The sequence below is a fragment of the Neopelma chrysocephalum genome, unplaced genomic scaffold (genome assembly GCF_003984885.1).
Source record: "Neopelma chrysocephalum unplaced genomic scaffold, ASM398488v2 Primary Assembly neopelma1_96671, whole genome shotgun sequence".
Taxonomy (NCBI): domain Eukaryota; kingdom Metazoa; phylum Chordata; class Aves; order Passeriformes; family Pipridae; genus Neopelma; species Neopelma chrysocephalum.
This window is the reverse complement of record NW_020925316.1, coordinates 320,281-343,421: the sequence shown is the minus strand read 5'-3', so window position 1 is coordinate 343,421 and position 23,141 is coordinate 320,281. Positions and strand designations below refer to the sequence as shown.

Sequence of the window (23,141 nt, the reverse complement as noted above, 5' to 3'; positions counted from 1 at the left end):
CTGTAGGAGTAATAACAATAGCACTCCAAAGAAAGGATTGATCTCTGCTACATTTTTTGGCAAAAACTACAGGTTAAAATCATCCCCTTTGCAGAAGAAACAAAACCCAAATATTAGCTATTTATGTGTTCCATAACACTCCAAGTTCACAATCATATGGGTAATGAACTAAATCCAGATCTTACTCAAGCCTGCCATGACTTTCAAAAGAAAATGACGATTACTAGCTCATGTTTACACCAGCGGAAGTAAGGACACAATCTAGATACTCTGGGTAAAATGAATACTTCTTCACAATGATCACTGTTAATAAACCTCTTAAGTACTTGCAAAGCCTATGTAGGTATATGCTTATAAAAATCACTACATAGAAAGAAGCCTGGTATGTGTTTTTTATATTTTTTTTCTGTATTATATTAAGAAGGCATGAGTGCTTGATTTTATTTCTCGAGAAGGGGAAAAGAGAGATGCTCGACTGCAATGAATGTCCCCACAAGAACTCAGAAACTGATCAGTCAGAGGAGAACTTCTGAATCTATTAGGCACTTTATTTGTGATGCCTGTTTAATTCAGTAGTGAATGACAACAACCTGAGATACATGGCAACTCATGACTCTGGAGATTATTCTACAAAACAAAGTTCATTAAGGCCAAGAAAACCTGAAAACAGAAACCAAAATACACAGAAAAAGAAATCTGATTCAAAACCCCAAAATCTGTGAATCTCCACTACATTTGCACTTCCTTAATGACATGAAAGAGAACAGAAAGGCTGTTAAGAAAGGCCTTGTATGTTTGTCTTTCGAATATTCATACAGCTGCAAAAACTGTTGCTGTCCTTCCCTGAGATGATCTTAAACTTCAGTGGGTGGTCTTAGCAGCATAGGGATAGACATGTCATGCTACAATCAATGTGGCAGGGGAAGAATAGAGCACAGTGTTTAGTAATGATGATCAGCATCTCTAAGTTAATCCTGCACTACGTTTGTGAAAAAACAGAGCCTTCCACAGGTGTGCTCACGAATTGCATGGTTGTCCCATGCAGTCCTCCTGCCTGCAGTTTCCTGGCAGACAAAGTCATGACCCTCCCACACCCTGCAAAACAATGTTTTCATTCAAAAATGACATAAAACTAAACCATACCTGACCCTTCAGTAGCATTTCACTTTCCCTCTAACACTTTCGGCACTTACCTGGTGCAGTTTTGTAAGACACGGTTCTGGTGGGCATGGGTGGTATGCTCTTTGTAACAGGGCTCGGTGCCATTTGCAGACCTTGCCGCTGCCTCTTCAGCTCCTCTTCTCGCTCCTGGGCAGCTCTGATCTCTTCTTCTATCATCGACAAAGTTCGCTGTTTCCTCGACCGTAACTTGAAAGGGCCTACGGTCACTTCAGGCTCCTGCGTGGCCAGGATGGAGGCAGTGCTCCTAAGCTCAGCTGCCTCTGAATACTTGCTGAAATAGCTGACTTCATGTTTGCCTTCCTCCACGAGGAATGGCTGGCTGGCTGAGTACATGGGTGACTGCTGCAAATTCTTCCCTTCCCTGAGTCCTGAGTCTTCCTCTTTTGATATCTTTGGTATGGTGTCCCTTTTTTCTTGAACTGGTGAAGACACCTGGGGTGGCTCAAACATTGGGTTCTGATGCTCCTTGGAGGCTGGAGCTGGCCCAATGGTGGCTGGCTGCTCTTTGACTGAGATCTCTTTCTCTGTTGGTATTTCTTCTTCCTTGCAGTTTCCTTTATCCACCTGCTCAGCTATGGCTTGTTGGATGGCATTTTGAACAAGAAGGCCAGCCTGGTACTCCAGCTGGTCATCCATCAGCATGGAGTCTGCCAAGGCAGAGGAGGGGGATTCACAGCCTGGGTCGCTGAAAGACTTGGAGATGCCTTCACTCCTACTCTCTGCCGGAGTGTCGGCCTGTGGGGTCTGCGGCAGGGAGAAATCTGCCAGTGAACTTTCCTGCAGGGCGCTCATGGTCTCATTGGAGGCACCACTGTCGCTTATGTTATCCATGCTGAAGTCATTAGAAAGGGTCTCCAAGACAGTGGTATCCTGAGACCTAACAGACAAATCATCCAAACCAGAGTCAAGCTCCTCCGGAGGGGAAGAGGCGCTGCCTGACTTTGGGAGGTGATCTAGAATTCCTTGTCCATCGTCCTTCACCATTGTGAAGACTGCTCTTGCACTCGTGAATTCTCCATCCTCTGCCCACAGTTTTGAGGTTGGTCCAGCTCTGGGGCTATCACTGCATGGTAGCTCTCTTGCTGTGTCAGCCACAGTAGTCTGGGCACTTTTGTCATCTTCTGAGGTACAGGAGACTTTCTGCGCTTTGACAACCGAGGCATTGTTACCCTCTAGCTGCCCTGTTTGCCCACAGACTGAAACAGGTCTTGTCACAGAGGACATCGGCTTGTCCACATAGGGAGAATTGAGGCTTTTGTAGAAGGGTTTGATGGAGAACATCTTGGGTGTTCCTGACCGCCTCTGTGGGGCCTGACCCTGAGATGGACCTGAATGCTCCATCAGCTGGAACTGCTTTCTGGCAGCTGAGAAGTCAATTTGCTCAGTGACAATATCCTCTTTTTTGATATTGACTGACTCTGGGGCTACAAAGGAGCAGCTGACCTGTTTGGGGGATGCTGGTGTTGCACCTTGCTGCTGCTGTCTCTCCTTGCGCTCCTTGTACTTCTTGTGAGACTCCAGATGATCTTCATCCAGTTGATCCTCCAGGGGCTTCTCTTGAGGAGGGTTCCACCATTTGGCGGCAATGTTGGGGTTTTTCTTGACAGCCTGGCTCTTAATGAGTTCCCTTCTTTCCTTTTCAAGTTCCATCATTTCTTCCGATTGTCTCACTTTGCGGACTCTGTATTTTTCCTTCTCTTCCTCATCTTCAAAGAGCTTTGAGGGCTTTTTGTCTTCATGGAAGGCTCTCAGTTCAAACTTTGCCTCTTTCTTAAGGGTTGTAAGAGTTGTTTCTCCATCCTTAGAGGATCTTCTAGAACTGTTTGAAGAAGTGGGACTTCCTGGCACCTTCAGACTCTCCCTAGTGTCTTCTTTCAGTCCACTCAAGGAATGGCCATTAGATTTCAGGTTCTCATCTGTTATGCTAGCTTCACATGCCTCAACTTCCAAGGCTGCCTGCTTGTTGGCTACATTTTCTTCCCTTTCACTGGGTCCTGAATCTTTACTGACATTAGCAGATGCTCCTGAGCCATCCATAATGGAGACTGCACTTGGTTCAGGGGAGGATGTCCCATTAAAGGTACTATCTGCAGCAGAATCGCAGCAATTTGCTTCCAGCACTTCATCTAGGTATCTGATCTCCTTAGCAACTTCACTGTCTAGAGATTCGTGCCTTTCCTTAAGTCCATTGCGGCTGGCAGCAGGGGAAAAAAAGTGGGTTGGATTGTCTACGGGATGTGGTGAAGCCACTGTGGTGATGCTTTTGTGTTCAGAAACTGAAACTTCAATTTCCATTTTCTCTTCCTTTGTAGCAAGCACAGTAGCTGGCTCCAAGAAATTGGCACAGTTTTGGTCTCTGTTTTTTCTCAACCGGATGTCATCCTCAGGGATTCTAGAAGATTTCTAAAATAAGAGAACAAAACTATGATGAAGTCCTAAAAGAATTCACCCAATTTTTTGGGAGGTAAACACCATCTGAAAACCAAATCCTAGCACTTAAACTTGAGATTAAAGCATTCCCTCAGAATGTGAAAAAGCAAGGCAAACTATTAACACAAAAACCAGAAGTTATCGTACCATAAACTGGAAAAGGTATTAAAACAACAACAAACTTTCATTTAAGGATCTCTCATCTGCTTACCATCCTCACTTTGTCATTTTTTCATGCCTGCATCTTGGTCTGTGACTAGGACTGAGCTCTGGATTTCCAAGTTAATACTGACTTCATAGTTTAGACTTTTCAAAGATTTGCACATGCAGCACACAAGACCTATGATCTTGGTATTTTAAAAATGCTTTCCACACCTAAAGGAAATCTCATAATGCTTCTACAGATGAAAAGTATTACTGCCCCGCTTTGCAGAAACAGATGCTTATGTGCAGGAAAGTGATTCATATCAAGTTTGGAAAAAGGATGTGGCAGGGAATGCTCATTTTTTCAGTGGCTCAATCCTGGTCATCAAACACAGGGTAGAATTACATGGTGTTGAAGAGACATGGGGTCTTTCTCCAGCCCACATGGAAACCCACACACAGTTGGACTTGAGAGACAGGAAGCATCTGCAACTCCCATGGCATGAAGACCACCACAAGGAGCATGACAGGGACCAGAGTCATGGTCTCCTCCCTCCCACTTCTTTGATCTGCAGTGCAGATGCACTGGATTCATATTTCTCCCTGATGTGTTGCCTCTGCTCACAAGGAGGTTACTGAAAGAAACACTATTTGTGTTCAGGTACAGGCAGATTTTACTGGTCAAGCAGCCTAATGAACTTCTGTGAGTAAAGTCTGAAGGAACTTCCAATTACGTTGGCAATATACCAATTAATTCCTCAATAATTCTATATTGCAAAAAGGCAAAAAAAAAAGAAAACACCCAAAGAAAAGGAAACTTTAAACATCATTCTTCAAAAAGAACTTGCTAGCTCTTGCTAACTTCCTACAACATGAAAACCAAAAGTGACACATCTGTTTACTTTGACTAACTTTTAAAAACAGAAATATGCTATCTGAGGTCTCTGTTTCCCTATGTGTGTTTCTATGTGTGAGGCATGGGCTTGGAAAGCAAATGGCAATGATCAAACCCTGTGAACTCAGTGGCCACCAACAAGGGCACCATTGTCTGCTAGTCACCCCCGCCCCTGCAGTCCCTTGAGCATGCTATTAATAGACACTGCAGCAGAAGATGATCAACAAGGAGCACAATGGCACTTACCAGTGACCTGAACAATCAGACTGCTGCTGGATTTACATAGGCAGTCAAATGCATTTGACACACCTTAAAGAATTACAGGCAGTCAGCCGGAAGAGCTCTTTCTAAAAACATTCTGAAGATCTTTCTGTCTAATTATGTAGTTGTACACGTTTGAAGACACTGCTGGCTTCAGGCACTAGATAAGTCTCTTCTTAATGATCCTTAAACATTGGAAAAAATCTTTAAAAACAAACAACCTGCTTTTGCCTACATATTTTACTTGACAAACTTTACTGGTTCTGCTTGCTTCACGTCTTCACTTTCTGTTGAACTTAGAAATACTCCAGCTGAAGTCTCTAGCAGCACTTTTCTTAAAGCATATTGTATTTTTCATCATTTAAATATCTAAATGTGGCCATTTTCTTCTTTAGTCCTATTAGAGATATATTCAAGAAATCAGATGTTCTGCAAACAAATACAGAACAAATACAAAAAATCCTTACTTTTTCAGGTGGGCACAAAAGGAATGAAAAAAATCATAGATACGGTTTCTTTTAACCTGAAAGGGCAAGAACTGCACTTGATCTGCTGGCAAGGCTCCACCAACACAATCAGTACTCAGGTGACAGGATTAAGACTGCAATATCTGTTTGATATCTGGGTTTAAATCTTCCCTTCTTGACTTGCGGGTGCAAAAAGGGGTATGTTGGTTCCTGGAGCAGTGTGTGCAAAGTGCAAGACTGATGGCTGTCCTCTGTTACACAAACCATGGGTACGCACTTATGCTCCTGCTAATATTTGCTTCTAATTAAACAGATCAAAGCCACTAATGATATTGGTAGGTAATCACATGTCCTCTGCAGCCACAGGAATATATTGTCAATGGACACAGAAAATCAGTGGCACCGCTGCCACTGAGGCACATCTATCTGAAGAGCCAAACCAGAATAAAAGGGTCTCCTGTTCCTGTGCTTCTGGTACCTCCACTCATGGAGCTGGGAAAATACCCCTGGTGGTCCCAGAGACTGCATTCACTAAAGCATGTCTACTTCCATCACTGCTTTAATGTATGAACCACTGCGGATCACACCATACCTGGATATTCAAGTTAGATGACAGAACCACAGGTGCAGTGTTCTACCTAAATTTCCTAGCGAGTAAGAGCCTATCCTCTCATCATAGCTGCAATCCATAGCTCACAAATAAGGCACACGCACGGAACTGTCTAATCAGGGCACGCATTTGTGATGGCATGTAACTCTGAAAGAGCATGTGTCTCTGCAATTAGTGTGGCACATGTAATTATGAAGCAAAACAGACAATTATGCAGTAAAAGCTCTGAGGAAACATTTGCTACTTATTGGAGGAGGCTTTCTTTGCTAGAAATTAGCAACTGAGCATGAAGAAGGGCTCCTGGAATGGCAGAGAATCCAGTGAGGAATGCTAGGAGAGGAAAAAATATGATTAGAACCCACACAATTTTCTTCCTTAACACATTCTGGCAGAATCTGGGGACAGCTTTGTGAGGTCATGGCAATGAGAGTATGCTCCAAGCACTCCTATAAGAGCAGAGTCAATCTGCTGATTCTAATTACTTTTACAACAGAACTGAGATAACTAAGGATGGAAGCAGCTGATAAAAAAAAGCTTTTCAAGACAGTCTAGGCCACAAAGCCTGCTCAGGATAACTGGCTGGGTATGGGAAAATGGCACGTCAGGATGACGACACCGTGCATGGGAGGAAGCTTGGAGGAGGAGGGTGGTGGGATACACACAGACCCCCTGCCTCAACTGTTTGGCAGAAGCAGGCGAGCTTTCCAGGGGACTGCTTTTGCTTCTCAGCGATACCAGCAGCTTTGTATTTGCCACCTACAGGGAGGAGGCTTTTCAAAGCTTGCACCATTACAAAGACCTGTGAATGGGAAATGGGCTGCATTCAATCCCAATTGTAGTCAGCAATACAGCATTCACAGAGATTCCCTTAAACTGCTCATCTAGACCCAAATTTTCCAGAAGTTGCTGTTACATTTACACAACCTCTGAATGTGCATTCATTTCTGTTTAAGTCAAGAAGCAACTCGGTAATTAGTGTCACTTCTACAATGCTGCTGCACTTTAGTAAACTACAGTTATTAGCAGCTTAGAAAATTATTAGCATATTTTCTCTTTGGCTGAAGTCTTCATCCACAAAAGTTTAAGTGTTTGGGAAATCAGTTCTTTTAGAAGGAAAAAAATGTGGGTGTGCTACTAGCAAGACCCAGCAAACCTACTGCCAGTGCCTTCCTTTGTTTGATGCAACACAAAATGCCTATGGAAACAAGGGGGAGGCAATCCTTCTGAGCCACATCAACATTCTTCCGAAGCAACAGTGGCTGTGGTGAGGAGGGAGAGGAAAAGAGAAAACGACTGAAAGTTTTATGGTTTAAGAATCTAAAACAGTTTCCTCATTGTACGATCCTACAATCACTCCAGCCAAGTTTCAGGACAGTTTTTGATATTGTTGGTCTCCTGGCTTCATTTGCATTGTCAACCTTCCATTTCTTCAGCTTGCATCATCTTTTGAAGATGTCCTGTATTTCATCTGCTTCTCCTCCCACTACTGGGCACTAAACCAGTGTTTTGTTCAACCCTATCCCCTCTGCTCTTGGATCTGACTCTTGGGCTGACCATACCTCAAGCAGTTTTAGTACTAAAACCACATTTGCATGTGGTTAACTGGCTAATCCATAAGTCCTTGATGATGTCAACCTTCTTACCCCTCTCCACCTACTGTCTTGGCCTGCCTCTCTTTGCAAATGAGAAGGAACTAAATGATGGATTTGTTAGGAGGCTGACTCTGGCAAACCTTCAAGAGAGCAGCTGCTTTCATTCATCTCACCCTTTGGTCACCAGTCACCACCTGTGTAACAGATGGAGCCAATCTCAAACACTACAAAGATACAGAAATCAACTGCACCTCTGTGCTTCCAGACAGCGCTCTGGTCCAGGGACAAAACCCCTAGCCAACAAAGGTATTGCTCCATGCTTGCTTGTGACAGCAAGTATGTCTTTAGAGAAGTCATTTTCTGTAGAAGGATGGTAAGACATAGTGTTGCAGCTCGTAACTAGCAAGAAAAGCCTAGAGTTGTATGAGGTGGTAGCACCCATCCCTCACAGCTCATTTTCCCTACCACACAGCAGGTGCTCAGACAGGAGCCATCATCCCACCCCATCCCAGATGGGAATGGCAGCCCAAACCACTGTGGCAGCTCCCGTCTCACAACAGCTTGTGCACTTCTTTCATCCCTCCCACGGCAGGCTCTCATGGGGCAGCTGCCACCCCATTCACCTCCAAAAATGTGGTAATCCTCCCTTGTCACTGGAGGGACAAAAATGCAACAGTGGAAGCCTTTGCAGAAAGCAGTCTGAAGACACAGGCCAAACTCCTTGTGTTTTGGAAATTTTCTGTCGAGGGGAGCTAAGAGAAAGCAGTAGCTAAAAAACCCTTCAAAAGATCCCAGAACTGAGGCAATACCAGGGATATAGATGATGATGCAGAGTTCAAGGAAAGAAAGGGGATTTCTACTGACATTCCCTACAGAAACCATTTATCTTCATTAAAAGAAAATCAAACCCAAATACAAACCCAAAGTGTTGCCTTGTTCCTATGTAAAAAGGTCTCCTTTTTCACATTGTATTTTATACTGACACCTAAGGGTTTTAAAACTACTATGGAAAGTTTTGTCCAAAAAAATTACAGGTTTTCACTTAATGAAATAAAATTCCAGTTTCAGAGAAAAATAAATCCTCAAATCCTGTAGTCAAATTTTAAATTTATGTTAAGGCACATGCTGGCACTACCTTGAATAGTTCCAGTCATAATCCTATTTACACACAAAAAGCAAAACCTGTTCCTCTCAGAGTGCATTACACAGTGTCTTCAATACACAAACCAAAACCATTCCTGGTAACTAAAATGTGTTAGTGTTGAGTGTCACAATGACATTCTCCATAAGCAGCTCTCTATGCTCTTCAGTGACTATTTTGAGGTAGCCAGACAGTACAATCTTTTCTTTATGGAATGCTGGCTTGTCTCCTAAGCACTTCAGAAATCACAAGGGTACATTCTAAAAATCAATGCAATTTCATACTACTTCCCCCTAAGAAGGAGTGAAGGGCTCTTTTGGAATACAGACAGTAATAAGAGATGTGGGGATACAATGCCCAAGCAAGTGGTTACTTGGAGAGTTTGCTGTGTGGCATTTTCTAAGTGGTCCTCCTATTTCGTTTTCTCATCTGTTTTAGAGAAGAAGTTGTGATTGTATTTGTTCAGAAACACATGAAAAGCTTTTTCATTGCATCTGAGCCACAGGCTTCAGCTTCCCCATGTGATACACTATAAAGCTCTTTTATCAAATCAAACTCCAGTCTTCTTTTGCTGCTGCAATAAATTAAAGATGGATAAAACTATTAATACTTTAATGATAAACATATACTGTATGGTAGGATATTTTAATAATGAGCCCGTAATCAATTGATACTGTATTTTTCCAAACATGTCTCTATAGCTCCAGTATTTTCTGTGCCCTCAATGACAAATAGCTTAAGTTTTTCCTGGGTAAGTCAGGATCCAAATTTGGAATAAACCTTACTACTTCCCAGTACCTTCAAAGTACGTAAATGAGAAGCAGTTTTCTACAGGAAGGAAAACTGATCCTGTATGCCAGTTTTTTTCCCTTGCTTCCTTTAAATATAGATCTGGCTTCTCTGCGAAGAATTTGCAACCCAAATGACTGGATTCCACCAATTGCTATAGGAGCAAGAAAAACAAGTATCTTCCTTCTTTAACTTTAATGCTTGTACAGCTGTTGTAAAAACGCAACAATAAAAGGCTAACTACTTTTTATTAAATATTTTGATTCCTGCAAAGAACTGTAACTGCATGAAGCACCTGTATGGCCAAAGTTACTTATACAGAAATTAGTATTTAGGGACAAAAGGCTGTTAACTTCTGAATGAAAAGAAATAGCACTTCTGATAAAGAAAAAACATTGCAGAATTTATCAGAGTTGTGATATGGTTACACAGCTGGTAGAAAGGAAAGCAATATATATTCAAGCGGTGTAGACTCAGATACTACTCTGTGTGGGGCTGGTTAGTTTTGCTATGAAAGCGCTGTTCCGTTCTACAATAATCAAGATGCAAATTTGAAATTACAGGAATTAAACTTTCCTTCAGAAAGTGCAGCACCTTTTGGTATTTCCAGTCTACACTCATACTCACACCCCATTTTCTATCAGCCACACATAGGGAGAACCAGGAGCTTTAAAGCACCCAAGAAATCAGTAAATCGGTGATTTCAGGTACCAGAATCCACATTCAAAAGGCCATTCTCTTGTTCTCTACACTGTAATGTAGGTCAGCTTGAAAGCGCAACTGAATTAGAGCAGTAAATGCATGCATAAAAACGCTTTTCATCCAGAAAAATGTGTTTTTATCATCACTCTCATCAGTTCAAATCCCACTTGTGATGGTCCTTTCAGTTCCAAAATGATTTTTACCTCAAAAGAAAAATGCAACGCCAAGTATTTTTCATATTCCTTCACTGTATTCTGTAGGACAGAATGAGGAGCACAGTACACCCTATGTGCAGGGATGGCAAACAAACCAGTGCTGCAGAGGCACAGCAGTAGACTCAAGGTCAATACAAACCATGTTTGTATGTTAATCAACCAACCCACCACAGATGGTTAGTACTTTTTAACTTTGTTACGCATTTTTCCTAAGGCTTATTTTTCCGTGGCTTGTCTCTAAAATCTGCCTTTGCCGAAACAAGATTGAATACTTCCAACAGCTGGGATACTTGATTTAAAAAGGTTGTGGTGCCAAGTCACTTAAAATGCTAAATATGATCTGCTGAAGCAGACTCCAATGCTACCTAAGGAAATGCAATGGTTTGCTGGAGAAATAAAGAGCACTGGATCCAACTACCACATTTACACGCAATCAGAAAACTGTCCCACAGTCTGGCAGGGAATACAATGCATGATACAATCCTTAAGGAATAGAAGGATAATTTCTTCTTCACAGCTGAAGGTCACAGATGAGGTCTTGTGCCATGAACTGTTGCACTTGCAGAGTCCACTTGGACAGGCTCCCCTCAGCTGCTGTTGGTGGATCCGAGCTAAGGGCTCTGTAGTTAGTAGCACTGACACTCAGCCTCTGGTTTGATATTAAGTGAATGATGAGAAATCCCAACTGAATAAGGACATGAAAATGTTCAGCTTAAACAGAGTGCCCAATACAGATACTAAGCTGAGCAGAACACGACTTTTGAATGTATGCATAAAAAATCAGTTTCACAAAATGCTGTAGCTGAAATCTGCACAGCACATGTCGAGGATGGAACAATTGCTCTGATAAAGCATGATCTAATCCCAGTGGGGAGGGGAAAGGACGCTAAACTAAGCCTTGCTCTTAATACTCTCTAACCCATCTAGATAATGTCAGCACAAGGAAAGAGTGACCTTTACGGTCACTTGCACGGAAAACAAAATGAGGCAAGGGGATTTCCAGAATTCCTTAGTCTTTTCATTGGGAGCAAGGGGGTTCTTGTTCCATCTAAAGAACGGATCTACAATCCTCCTATGTAAATGAGAGATCTAGAGAAAAATAAAGGCATGTTAATCATTTTGGTGCATGAGAAAGGGACCTCCGGAGGAAGGAATCTGGGTTAGGCAGGGGCAGGAGGAAGGTAGTAAACTGAGACAAAAGGCCAGGCAGTTCATTTGCTCTCAGAGCAGATCTTATGGTTGCTAGGAAAACTGTTTTAATAGATGTAAGGAACAGAGATAAACCTGCCATAAACACACAAATAGGCTTTCTAAGGTATATTAGTATTACTAAAGTCTTCTGACGATACAGATTCTTTCGCTGGCTCATACAATTCTGTAAACCTGTCATAAATGGCAGCCTAAACGGCATTTTCTGAACAAAGATAGATGATCTCTATGCTGGAGCTCTTTCACCCTTACTTTCAAGGGCAATATAGAAGGAACTGAAATGCTTTGACAGAAGCAACCCCCTACAAACTTTTGCAAATAAAGACTAAGATAATTTTTGTCTTTTTTTATTTCACTTCTTTGTTGCACAAATACCAACTGATGGAGATCATACTGCTTTTAACTATTTCCTAAAGCCTAATAAATATTTGCTGCACCTCTGAAAGGCATGGCTGCTCAATATCTACTGGAGTTTGACAGTCTGGAGTGCTGCCACAGAGGCTATGCTGGGCTAAAGGAGCGAATTATGCTCAGAAATGTAAGGCTAAACATCTGTTTCTTTGACAGCTGAGGAAGGTTAAGAATTATTATTGATGTTTTGTCTTTATCAAGAGGACTTGTTACAGCTGCTCTCATCCATTAGATTAAGACCCATCACAACAAAATCTCCTTAAATGAAGGTATGCCTACATAACTGTGAACAGTGCAGTGTGTCTCACTCAATAGTACTCTGCTCTGCCAGGAGCACAAAGAGCAGGACAATGTTTACTCACTGCAGGCCTTGGGAGGGTTAGAGTCTGAGGGCTCAACCAGCCAGCTGGTTTGAGCACTATGGATTGCTTTCTTCAGTTTTTCAAGTAAAAGGAGTTATTTTAAAGTTAGAGACCCCTAAAACTCTCTACTAAGAGAGTGCATGTAGTGGCTTAAAACGGTCCCTATTTATAATTAGCTTTACCCAAAATGTATTTTAGGCTGTTACCTCCAGACTCAGGCAAAAGCAGATCACTGGAACATTATAAAAAGAAACCTGAAAGGACATGAAGAAAGGATATCTGCCCTAGTCCTAGCTCAAAAATCGCTTGATTTATGTAAGCGAAGAGGGGGAAAATATGATGGTGATCAAAGGATGTAACTGAAGTCTCTGCCAACAGCTGATTTATGCACACAAGTGGGGAAGCTGCTTCCAGCAAGAGCCTGGCACACCACCTCCCCTGAGTCATGCTCTCCAATGTGTCACCATGTCCAGGGTTCATCAAGGAACTACCACATAAAAATGCTTTCACTCTAGTCCCTTTTTCCAGAAACACACCACGGATTAAACAACAGTTGGGGTACAAGCTGGAGATTTTACACAAGAGCCAAAACCTTGTAACTCTAGTGCACTGCAATTTGCAAGGTTCTTCCTCTAAGGGCTTGCATGTAATTTAATTTTCTGGATGCCACATGTAGAAAAATATCCACCCCAAGATACACACCTGCAAAATGAAACCTGCTAGCATTAAACAATGAATCCAATATAGCCAGGATGATCAGGGGACTTTGCCAAACCACTTCAACAAACGTCCCACAAGTAAATAATACTTAACAGAAAAGTTAAAAAGAAAAAAAGTTGAAATGACTACAGGGTCTATAGAACAGTTTTGCTAGTAAGAGGTCAAATGCTACAGCCTGTAAGAAGGAGGATGTTGCTAAATTCTCCACATACCATTGCTGTCCCTAGGCTATAAATGTGACCTACCATGTGAGTGTGGTGTTGTGAACAGTTAGCAGCTTCATCTAAGCTTTGCTCGTAACACAAACTAAGCATTACAGTCATCTCACTATCTCCTGCAGGAGAGTGTTTCATTGAAAGGGAGACTTGGACAGGATTTTTTTTCTAATTCCTTATTTGGGGAAAAAGGCAGTTGAGAAATTTCGTGGGAGTAAGACATCTCCTTTCAGCACCTACTACTTCCTGTCCCTCTGCCCCTGCTCCCCTCTCCTCTTCCAAGCAAAAACTCATTATTCCTGCTGAAAAGTCACTGATTAAATGACCTACAGCACATCTGGACTACATTAGGCTATTATTTGATTAAGGCATTCATCACTTGCTCTTTCAGCAAGTGGAGAATTAAGATAATGAGGAGGGAAATGGTGTTAACTGAACTGGCTATTCCCACTCAAACTGGTCTGCTTGAAAAGTCCTTCAGATTTCTCAGTTCCTCAGTTATAGGTTCTTTTTTACCTAATTACAGGAAAATTAAATAAATAGTGGTTAATTCATTTAATGTTGGCAAGATCATTAAAGCCAATTACGCTGTTACATTAAGGGTTGTATTTCTCAGATAATTTGCTCTCTGATAGGAAATGTTTGCTTGGAGGTATTTTAAACAATCATAAAAAGGCTCAGCATTAAACTGCAAGCAGCACCTCACATTTCTGTACAAACAGAAGTCTGACACATTCCAGATCAAATTGCTTTAGAGGAGAGGGGGGAAGAGACAAAAATGGCTTCTCAAAAGAGTATTGTTTACTAGCACATCATGGCTAGGCTTCGCGAACGAAGATTTGGGAAGGGCTCTACCCACGATTCTTGCAAGCGCGTTGGTGGCTAAAAAGGCCAATACGAGAAAGGCAAGTCCGGTTGCAAAAGGCACAGCAGAAAGACTCCTTAGATGGTATATTCTGCAAGGCTCGATTCTTTCTGCGTTGTCTTTTCTCCTCAAGGGTGATCCTGCGTGCTTTCTCAAAAGCATCAGCAGCGTTATAAATGGACTGTCTCCAGGCCTCCCGGTTAGAGGCCAGAGTAGACCAGTTATGGTGATCAATATGCCCGAGGCTGAGTTGTTGCTTCAGGGAGTCCTTGTATCTTTTCTTCGACTAGCACATCACACAAGCAACAACTCAAGTTTTCAGTATTTGAAGTGACTGCATAAAACTTCAGCTATGGAGTCTGTGTACATAAAAACAAAAGCACAAGCTAGAAGGAAAGATCATGTCATCTTGGCTTTCAGATGTTTTCCCCTAAAATATCCTTCCTTATTTCACAGGAGTTAAGGAATGTGCTATCCTGGTGCATGCACTGAGGGTCCATCAGGAATGCTGTTGCTGCTAAATATGACTGCTTATGGTACTATGTTTAATTTCCTTCAGTGCTAAACAACTGTAAGATGAAGCTGAACAGACACCCCGAAAGCGACTTTATGAGCTGAAGTTTGCTTTACAGTGTCAAGAAGGATAACAACTCGACGAGTGGGAAACATACCCCTCCACAGCTGACTGAAGAAGTCAGCCAGAAGACTCTGCAAGTCTCATGGCTAGGCTTCGCGAACGAAGATTTGGGAAAGGCTCTACCCACGTTTCTTGCAAGCGCGTCTGCAAGTGCTGTCTAAGGAGTATACTCACTGGACGTGCTGGGTGGTTTCCCTAGTTATCACATGCACAGGATATACAAAAAGTATCTTTCTTCCTTGGAATCAATATTCTTCTGTATTTCATCTACGTAGAAAGTTGCAAATTTCACAAAGCTCTGCCTACTGCTCACAATGAACAAACTAGCTACAAAGAATTCCACAAATTTGTGGTATGGTAAATACTCCTCCCAATACTGAATGACAAAGGCTCAACTAAGATACATGTCACAGGTGAGAAATCTTAGCTTACCCTTACTCTGTTTCTGTAAACTCTGAAGCAAAACCCAAATATGCTGTTTTCCACAAAGGCCTTCACTCCTTAAGTCACATTCCTTCCCCAGCTTATTACAGGACTGTGATGTCATAGGCTGAGGGAGGGCTCGTTCAAAAACAAACAAACAAATAAAAAAACCCCAAACAAAACAAAACAAACAAACAAAAACACACACAAAAAAGGAAGAAAAAAGGAAAAACAAGAAAGTAAAAAAAGGAAAAAATGGAAAAAGAAGAAAGAAGGAAAAAAAGAGGAAGCCTATACCCTCAGTCGATTCACAGAGAGTGTCTTTTAAAGGAAAATTCCAGTTCACTCTACTCATAAAGAGCATGACTTCACTTAACCTGTAAGGGAGCCATCTCCTTAGGGATATTTTCAAAAGCACTGTGTTGGCAACAGACCTTAAGATATGTTTTCAGCTAACATAAGCAGGGCTTTACTGTTGTAGGTTCATTTTTTTTGTTTGGTTTTTGGGGTTTTTTTTGGAGGGGAGGGGGTGGCTGCAGGGAGGTCCACTAACCTACAGCACAGCATGTGGCTGGCTTAGTACAAGGAAAGAGGAATCACATGAAGGGCTGCTGTGAAAGGCACAAGTTCCAAAAAGTAACTAGCAGTACTTTTTACCTACGAGGAATAACAAGACGGCTCAACTATATTCTTTCCACAGGAGAGGCTGCAATGTTAATTGAAGTGCTTAGGGCACCTTTGGTAACCTGTTTCAGAAGTCTTAGGTCAGAGCAGTGGTGTACAGCCTGTATGAAAAGTACCAGCCAAATGGAAAACAGCTGAATAGAAGGAATGCAAAAAACCTCCACCCAAATTTAGAAAGGAGGGTGACAAGGAAAAAAACCACAGTGTTTTCTACAGTATAGTACTTGTTTATTACTGCTGCCTCTGGGCTAGTGACATTTGAGTACCCTTGGATTAGGTTTCCTGGAGGCTTAATAGTTAAAGCTAAAAACATGAGCTATGCTGAGCAGATATCCCCTGCAATGGCCTTCCCGACTTTGGGTTAAAATGGCTTGAATTTAGTGTCATACATGTTGCTATAGATGATACAGCTTAAGGGCTGAAAGCTTACCTGAAGAATTACATAAGATTTTGACTTGCTTTCTTACTACTTCTAAGGCATCGGCAAAGGGAAGGTACAGCCATTTCTTTACCAGCAATGATGAAAATGAACAGCAGTGACATTTTTGACAGGAGAACCCCTGAAGGCAGTGGTAGCTCACTTCACCAGATGCTCCACCACCTGCCTGAGCCATATTAAATGAGGCAAGTCAGGTCTCTACAGCGTTAAATGGGCAGGTAAGAAACTCTGTCACTTGTTGAATGAATCTGTGAAAACAGAATGTAAATAAGGTCTCACTGGAAAAAAAAAGAAAAGGCACTCAACATTCCTGTCCTAAAATAAAACTAAGAGTGGTTTTGGTGAGCCTAAAGTGACAGGAAATACTGTGTGCTTTCATATACTACCTCCTACACTGTCTGCACAAGGGGTAGATATTATAATACATTAGTTATAGGTTTCACAATATTAGTTATTTTTATTCCCTTGGATCATCCCAGAATTCTACACTATCAAGAGGGATAGGTGTCCCACAGAGAAATAAAATACGGTAATAAAGTGTATGGATTTAAAATGCATTTTCTATAGCTGCTTATTGATTAAATAAGAATTTTAAGTAACCCTGCTTCACCTGTGGTCACCGAAGAAGAGAAAGGTCAGAAGATACTTATCTTCCATACTCTTTCTGACACCAACCGTCTAAAGCCCCATGAGCCCGGAGGTCACTGGAGGACAGAGCCATTACTGGAGCACTACCCAGGTATGCAGGAGATGGAGCTCAAGACCCTTGTTTGATAGAGACTCAAGGGAGTTGTCCACTTGACATGCAAATACTCTGTTTTCACTGAAGTCGAAAGGAGTTGCACTTGAAAATATCTTTTCTTTTTTTTTTAATTACCTGTTTCTCATGCCAACTAGTTTTGAAAAACAGGAATAACTTGTCCTTAACATATTGATATGTTTAAGAATGAACTGGGCTATTGGTAATGATGTGTGTACAGTATAGCAGTGTAGCTTTAGTAGGAAAGGCAGCAGATACACCCTGTTAAGCCATCTTTTGCTAGAGCTGGCCTCAGATAAACAAACAAGCTTTTCTCCCTTCAGGAATTCAGACCCACCATTACTGTCAGCTTTAAATAAGTTGGGTTTTTTATTTTTTTTTTTTCCCCTTTGGTTGTTTGTTCGTTTTGGTTTTTTTTCTTAAAGCCTTAGTCTCTCCTGATACAACCTCAAGTTTATTTAAAAAAAAAGCTGTAGTGCTCTTGGTTGAAGCAAAAGGCATGAACAGAAACTTGAAATGGCTGAATGATCAAGAAACAAATAAAAATGCGGAAATATAACTCAAAGGGGTCCAAGAATACTTTAAAATTATTCCTCCTAACTTCCTGAATTGCAAATATTATTGACATCTCTGAATTTTAAACCAACTCTTCTGCATGACTATAAGCAGTAAGCCCCAGGGTCCTCTGCATCATGCCATACTGAAATGCAGTTAAGTGTACGAAGATTGAAATGTAGTGGAGAGAGTGTATTAGTATCCACCAAACAGTCAGTTAGTATTAATTTCTGGAGACATCAGAGGCAAGATTGTAAAAGACAAGAGTGCTGGCCTCAGTATCTGAGAAAAAAAGGGACCATTATGAAGTGATTTACCTGTTTCAGACCCTAATTTTCCAAATTTGCAGCAGTAATGCACATTAAATACAAGGATGCTGCGTTTCATTACTAAATCAGTGTATAGGAAAAGCTATTCTGCAGATCTGAGGATCCTTAGGTCTACAGCCAAACTTGTCTATCAGAGTGGCAGGTCATATGCCATTTTAGTGCAGAATGTCCAGAAGACTGCCCTGTCCACACCACAAGGCCACCTGTAGAGGCAAATGAGATGTGTAAGCAATAGCTCAACCAGTCAACGAAAAAGATGTAGGTGCACCATGTTCTCTGCAAGGGTGTTGTGACTTTGGGAGACCTCTTTACTCTGAAACAGCCCTCCTCTATGAACCTTAAAGATACGTGATGAGATCTGAATCTGGGGCACAGTCTATGCTTTGAGTGTTTCTCAGAGAAGCCATCTCAGATTTTAGCAGCTGGGTGCAACTTGTGGTTACAGTTAAACACAAATTCTTTAAAATGTGGCAGCAATAGTGATTTGCAGTGTTATATCTCCTGATTAAGCAGTATCAGAATTATAGTGGTCACAAGTCCTTTCAGCTACCTCAGGACACAGATGCAGCCCAAAGACCACACTGGAGGTAACTGCACCGCTGAAAGCACAGTGAAGAGCTAATTCTGTTCTTTTAACATGTTGTTGGAAGAAAAAAAAAATGAAAAAAAAGAGAAAAGAGAAGAAAAGAAAATAAGATAAAAAAGGCAAGGCAAAGGCAAGGCAAAGGCAAGGCAAGGCGGGGAAAGGGGAAAAAGAAAGAGAAAAGAGATAAGAGAAAGAAAAAAGAAAGAAGAGAGAAAAAAGAGAAAAGAGAAAAAAGAAAGATGGGTTTCTCTTTATGGAAAGTATACACAAGCTTAACATAAACCAAGCAAATCCTCTTGTGCATCCCTTTCCTGTTCAGGGAGTAAATACCCTGCCTGACTTTCTGAGTCTGTTGGACTAGCACCCTTATGTGACCAGTAAATTTAAGATGTGCAAACCAGAAGAAAAAACAAATATCAAAACTATTCCCTTACCTCCTTCTGTATCAGTGTCTTTCCATGACACATATCTCACTGGAGAAAGTGTAATCGCTCTCCTCTGTATCACAGCAGAGTTGTGTGCACATGAAGGAAGGTCTTATGGGACTAGAGTCACCATTTCAGCTCGTTATCTTCAAACTGTATTATCTCCACAGACAGCTCTGTCTTGGGCAGCAAAATGAAAAGTGCCCCAGAAGGCTGGCTGCTTGAAGAAAAACTGGTGCTTAAGCATGCAATTGCTAAAGTTTACTAACCATTTTAAGGATCTCCTTCTCATTTTCAACACCTCCTCTACAAATCTACCCTTAACAAACCAGTGGAGGATGAAATATGGGTGGTGAACATCAGAGGACATCTTGTGCAAAGAACCAGAGTAAAACAACAAAGACATAGGAGATGCAGTAAGGGTTTTAATGCCAGCCTGTCACTGTTTGGTTTGGTGCTTTGTCACTTTTAAGTGAATTGTTCTATTCTTCTGCTTTCTCTTCACGTAAAACATTTCTGATCCCTTTGCATGGCCCCACCAGCGTGGGGAGATGCAGGGAGCACAGGTCAGGAGAAGGGGAGGCATTTTTCTGAGCAGGTTCCCATCCACCCATGACGCCAGTCCGATCATGTCTGCTCACAAGCCGAGTTTCAATTTTTGGCAGAGACGGCTCATAGCAGCCACAGGAACCAATCTGACAAAATTCCTTCTTGCAACAAATACTTTTAAAAAATAAATAGTTTTCTTGAATATTTCCTCATGTTTAAGGGGCTATTTGATAACAAGCAATTCCAAAGAATTTTATCTGGTGAGCCATCTTAATTGTTCTTCCTCCTCCTTTTAGGGAAATCACAAGCTTTAAACCTAAAGGACACTTCTGTTTATTTTAAGAGTACAAATTGGCTCTGTCAGTTTAATTTCCCCTGGTGCTGTAACCAGACCTGCTGTTTTTTGTATAAAGCCAACCTGCATGAGACAGAAGTAAAACCAATTTATGAGATATGCTGCATGGACAGCTTGCTCACACCTCAAACCTCTCCTTTCCAGAGCAGACCCCCCACCTGACACCCGTATTTCAGACAAAGTATTGACTACTGCTGTAGCAGCAGGAGAATAACTGCTCAGCATGAATTACACAAGGATGGCCACCAAAATAAATTCCAATGGGAAATTGTGACATTAAACCTTGATGGGGAAGAGAGGGCTTTAAAATTCACTAGTGCTTTGCATTTTCTGGGTGATTTGCAGTGGGGAGGTGAAATAGGGGGAAGGGTCCAGTGCCAGGCTCTGGCACTGCTTGCTGTCAGGACTGAGTCTTCTTATGACAGAAAAAGACTACAGCTTCTTCGGAAAGAAAATGCCTCCAGTGTGTACTTGTACTTCCATTAATGTCTACTCATGCTGGCAGCTGGATTGGGTAATGTGAGTAGGAAATGTTCAACCCTGTTGAAAATGAAGAGTTTGCATTCAACCCAACTCAAAGAATACCTGGAGGCCCTCTCTTGATGCTATTTGGATTGAAATTAATTTCCAATGCTAAAACTGGTTTTCATTCTTATTCCCATGCTGAACAGGTAAAACCTCTTAAAAGAAGTATTCACGCTTGACTGCTCTGAAACCTGGGGCTTTGGGGGCATTCTCCATTCAGAAAGAAAGCGGCACGTGGCATGTTTAGTACTCCCATCACAGCAAAGATAAAATACCTTGTCAAAATTACTAGGGCTGGAGCCATAAATGCCAATCAGCTGACAGTGCTACGTGTCACAACAGGATGATGTCTGGAGAAATAAGTGAGAAAGGTCATACAGCATCCTTAGATACTTACAGTTAATATTTAGCTGTTCATCTCCTTACTTACTCTCGCAAGCAAACAAGGAATCTGAAATGACAAATGACTTACATTTGTTGCAAGCCATTTATGGGGGGAAGACTTCCTTTCCTCTGTCGTCTTCTCTCTACCTTTTCAGTACCTCTCAAAAGCACTGGCTTACCCACATGCTTTTATTGTGGGTACTGAGGTGGGTGAAAACTCCACAACCTGTGCCAGCAGATGTGACCACTGCTACCCACTGTGATTCCTGTGGCATTGTGCTACAGTCTCTTCACAGTAAACTCTTCACCTCCACTCTTCTGAGCTTTAAAAGTGTTAAGCTCATTTAAGCACCCCTCACCGGAGAGGTATGCAAGCAGATGAGTGACTCCTTAGTGTTAAAAGCGAGGTAACCCAAGCTGGCCTGATCTGCACTCACAATAAGAATAGGAAGCCACTTTGCTCTGCTGCAAGCCAACTTCAGCTGCTTTGTGCTCCCATGTGTGTGGTGTGCATGGACACCAAGGGGGTTAGCTGAGCAGTCCTCTATCAGTTGCCCCGTGGGAATGGTCCTGTGCAGGCTCTTGCCTCTCCCTAAATGCAAGGTGATTTGAAGAAGCCTCCTCTGGACTGATTTTAAATGTTGTTAGCACTTGAGATGACCTACATACTAAGGCTGTTTCTCAGGCAAACATAAAAGACAAGACAAAAAAAACCAACCCCAAACCATTCCACAACCACCCTAGTTAAAACAAGCAATTTACTGTGGCAGCAAAGAACCTGTGCACATTGTTTGTTTTGATTTGTTTAGATAAGGTGGCTGGAAACAAAGATCATCAGGAATTTCAAAAAAGCTGATAGAAAAATGTTTGTTTTAAAACAGAACAAAATGCCTAGGTAACTCCCAGACTTGCAAGTTGGAGCTTTGCTTGTTAATTTCAATTAATTCGGCCCAAATCTGACCTTTTTAACTTGGGTGCTATCTTGTAGAGTTACATGTCCTACACTGGCAAAAGAGAGAGGGATGTTCGGGGTTATGGGAGGCATAATTTCTTCAGTGGAGTCAAACTTCTTCCCATGTTTACAGAAAACCTTCTGAATTTTGAGGAAGCTAGAGGTCTGAAGTCACAGTGAAAATCCTTCAGGCTCTTTGCAGTTTACCTGGGGTTTCAGAAGAAAGTCAGGCTCTCAAGAGAGCCTCTCATTACCCTCTGCTGAATATGTTAAATAAAACAGACTTACAGTAAGTTCCTCTAAACATAACCCAAGAATATATGGGGTTCTTCCAGATGCAGAGTTGCTGTAGCTTTGAACAACACAGTACTAACTAAACATATATATATAAAATTAGAAAGGAGAGATCCTAACCGTCTAGAAAAAAAGAACACCTAGCTGCAATAACAGCACTCATTGCTATCTGCCATCTACCTAAAGGAGACCAATAAGAAACACAGGGCAACTTATCAACATAAACTACATATGATTAGTCTATTACAAACCAAGAATCAACATTACAAAATGTCAAACAGCCCCAAGCTTAGAAAATATGTGTATATTTCAAGTTGCATTTAATGCTTCTTTTGCTGTAATTACTCAGCTGTTATTTCTTCTATACTTAATATTGGCAAATTGGTCATAACACATCCAATTTTGTTGCACTACAATTGATTTGTTTCATTAATAGGGTAGCTGGTTTTGATTAACAGGGTAGCTAAACTTCACAAGAGCCCAGGACTGCATTTTCCTTGAAGAACAGCTGTACACATCTTAGGAGATGCAAGCAGACCCCTTCTGGTCTAAAAACGCAGTTTAAGTTCATTCCAAAAAACCTTCAAGAAATCCATAATCTTGCTTTCCCCTGTGACTCCAGAAAGGTGTGGGAAAAGCGAACACAAGTAAGATGTGTGCTGCTCCCAGCTTAAGTCTTAGACATATATCTAATGCAAATAGAGGATGAAGCCATTAAGCAAGACTCCACACAAACTGACAAAGATAAGTCCTGTGATGCTTAATCAAATGAGCCGGGGTATATCAGGAAACAATATGCATCTTTAACTACAAAAGAAACACAAACATGCATTCCCTGATCACAGCCATGCTCTAGCACTTAGAGGCAATTATCTGAATTTTTCTAGTAATGTGTTACTGATAAGTTTGTGTCAAGGCACTGGCTTATCTTCCTAGTCATTATGAATTTCTTCTAATGCTCCCTGCTAAGCTTCACTGAATTGACGGCAGTGTGCAAAGAAGTGTAGATAGGATTGCAGCATAACATCCTACAT

At 41.6% G+C, this 23,141-nt stretch overlaps 1 protein-coding gene across 8 annotated transcripts in view; it reads right to left on the bottom strand.

Annotated features, from left to right (window-relative positions):
- LOC113981589 (A-kinase anchor protein 2-like) overlaps nt 1-23,141 on the bottom strand; it is a 266,112-nt gene that overhangs the window by 19,407 nt on the left and 223,564 nt on the right. For 6 of the 8 annotated variants that reach the window (XM_027709035.1, XM_027709027.1, XM_027709028.1 and 3 more), the window contains one exon: nt 1,194-3,585. In XM_027709035.1, coding sequence (XP_027564836.1) covers nt 1,194-3,585 — 2,392 coding nt within the window. Of the gene's footprint in view, nt 1-1,193; nt 3,586-6,351; nt 6,673-15,279; nt 15,324-23,141 lie in introns of those variants that run through there. The other 2 variants (XM_027709033.1, XM_027709029.1) reach the window with 2 other exon arrangements.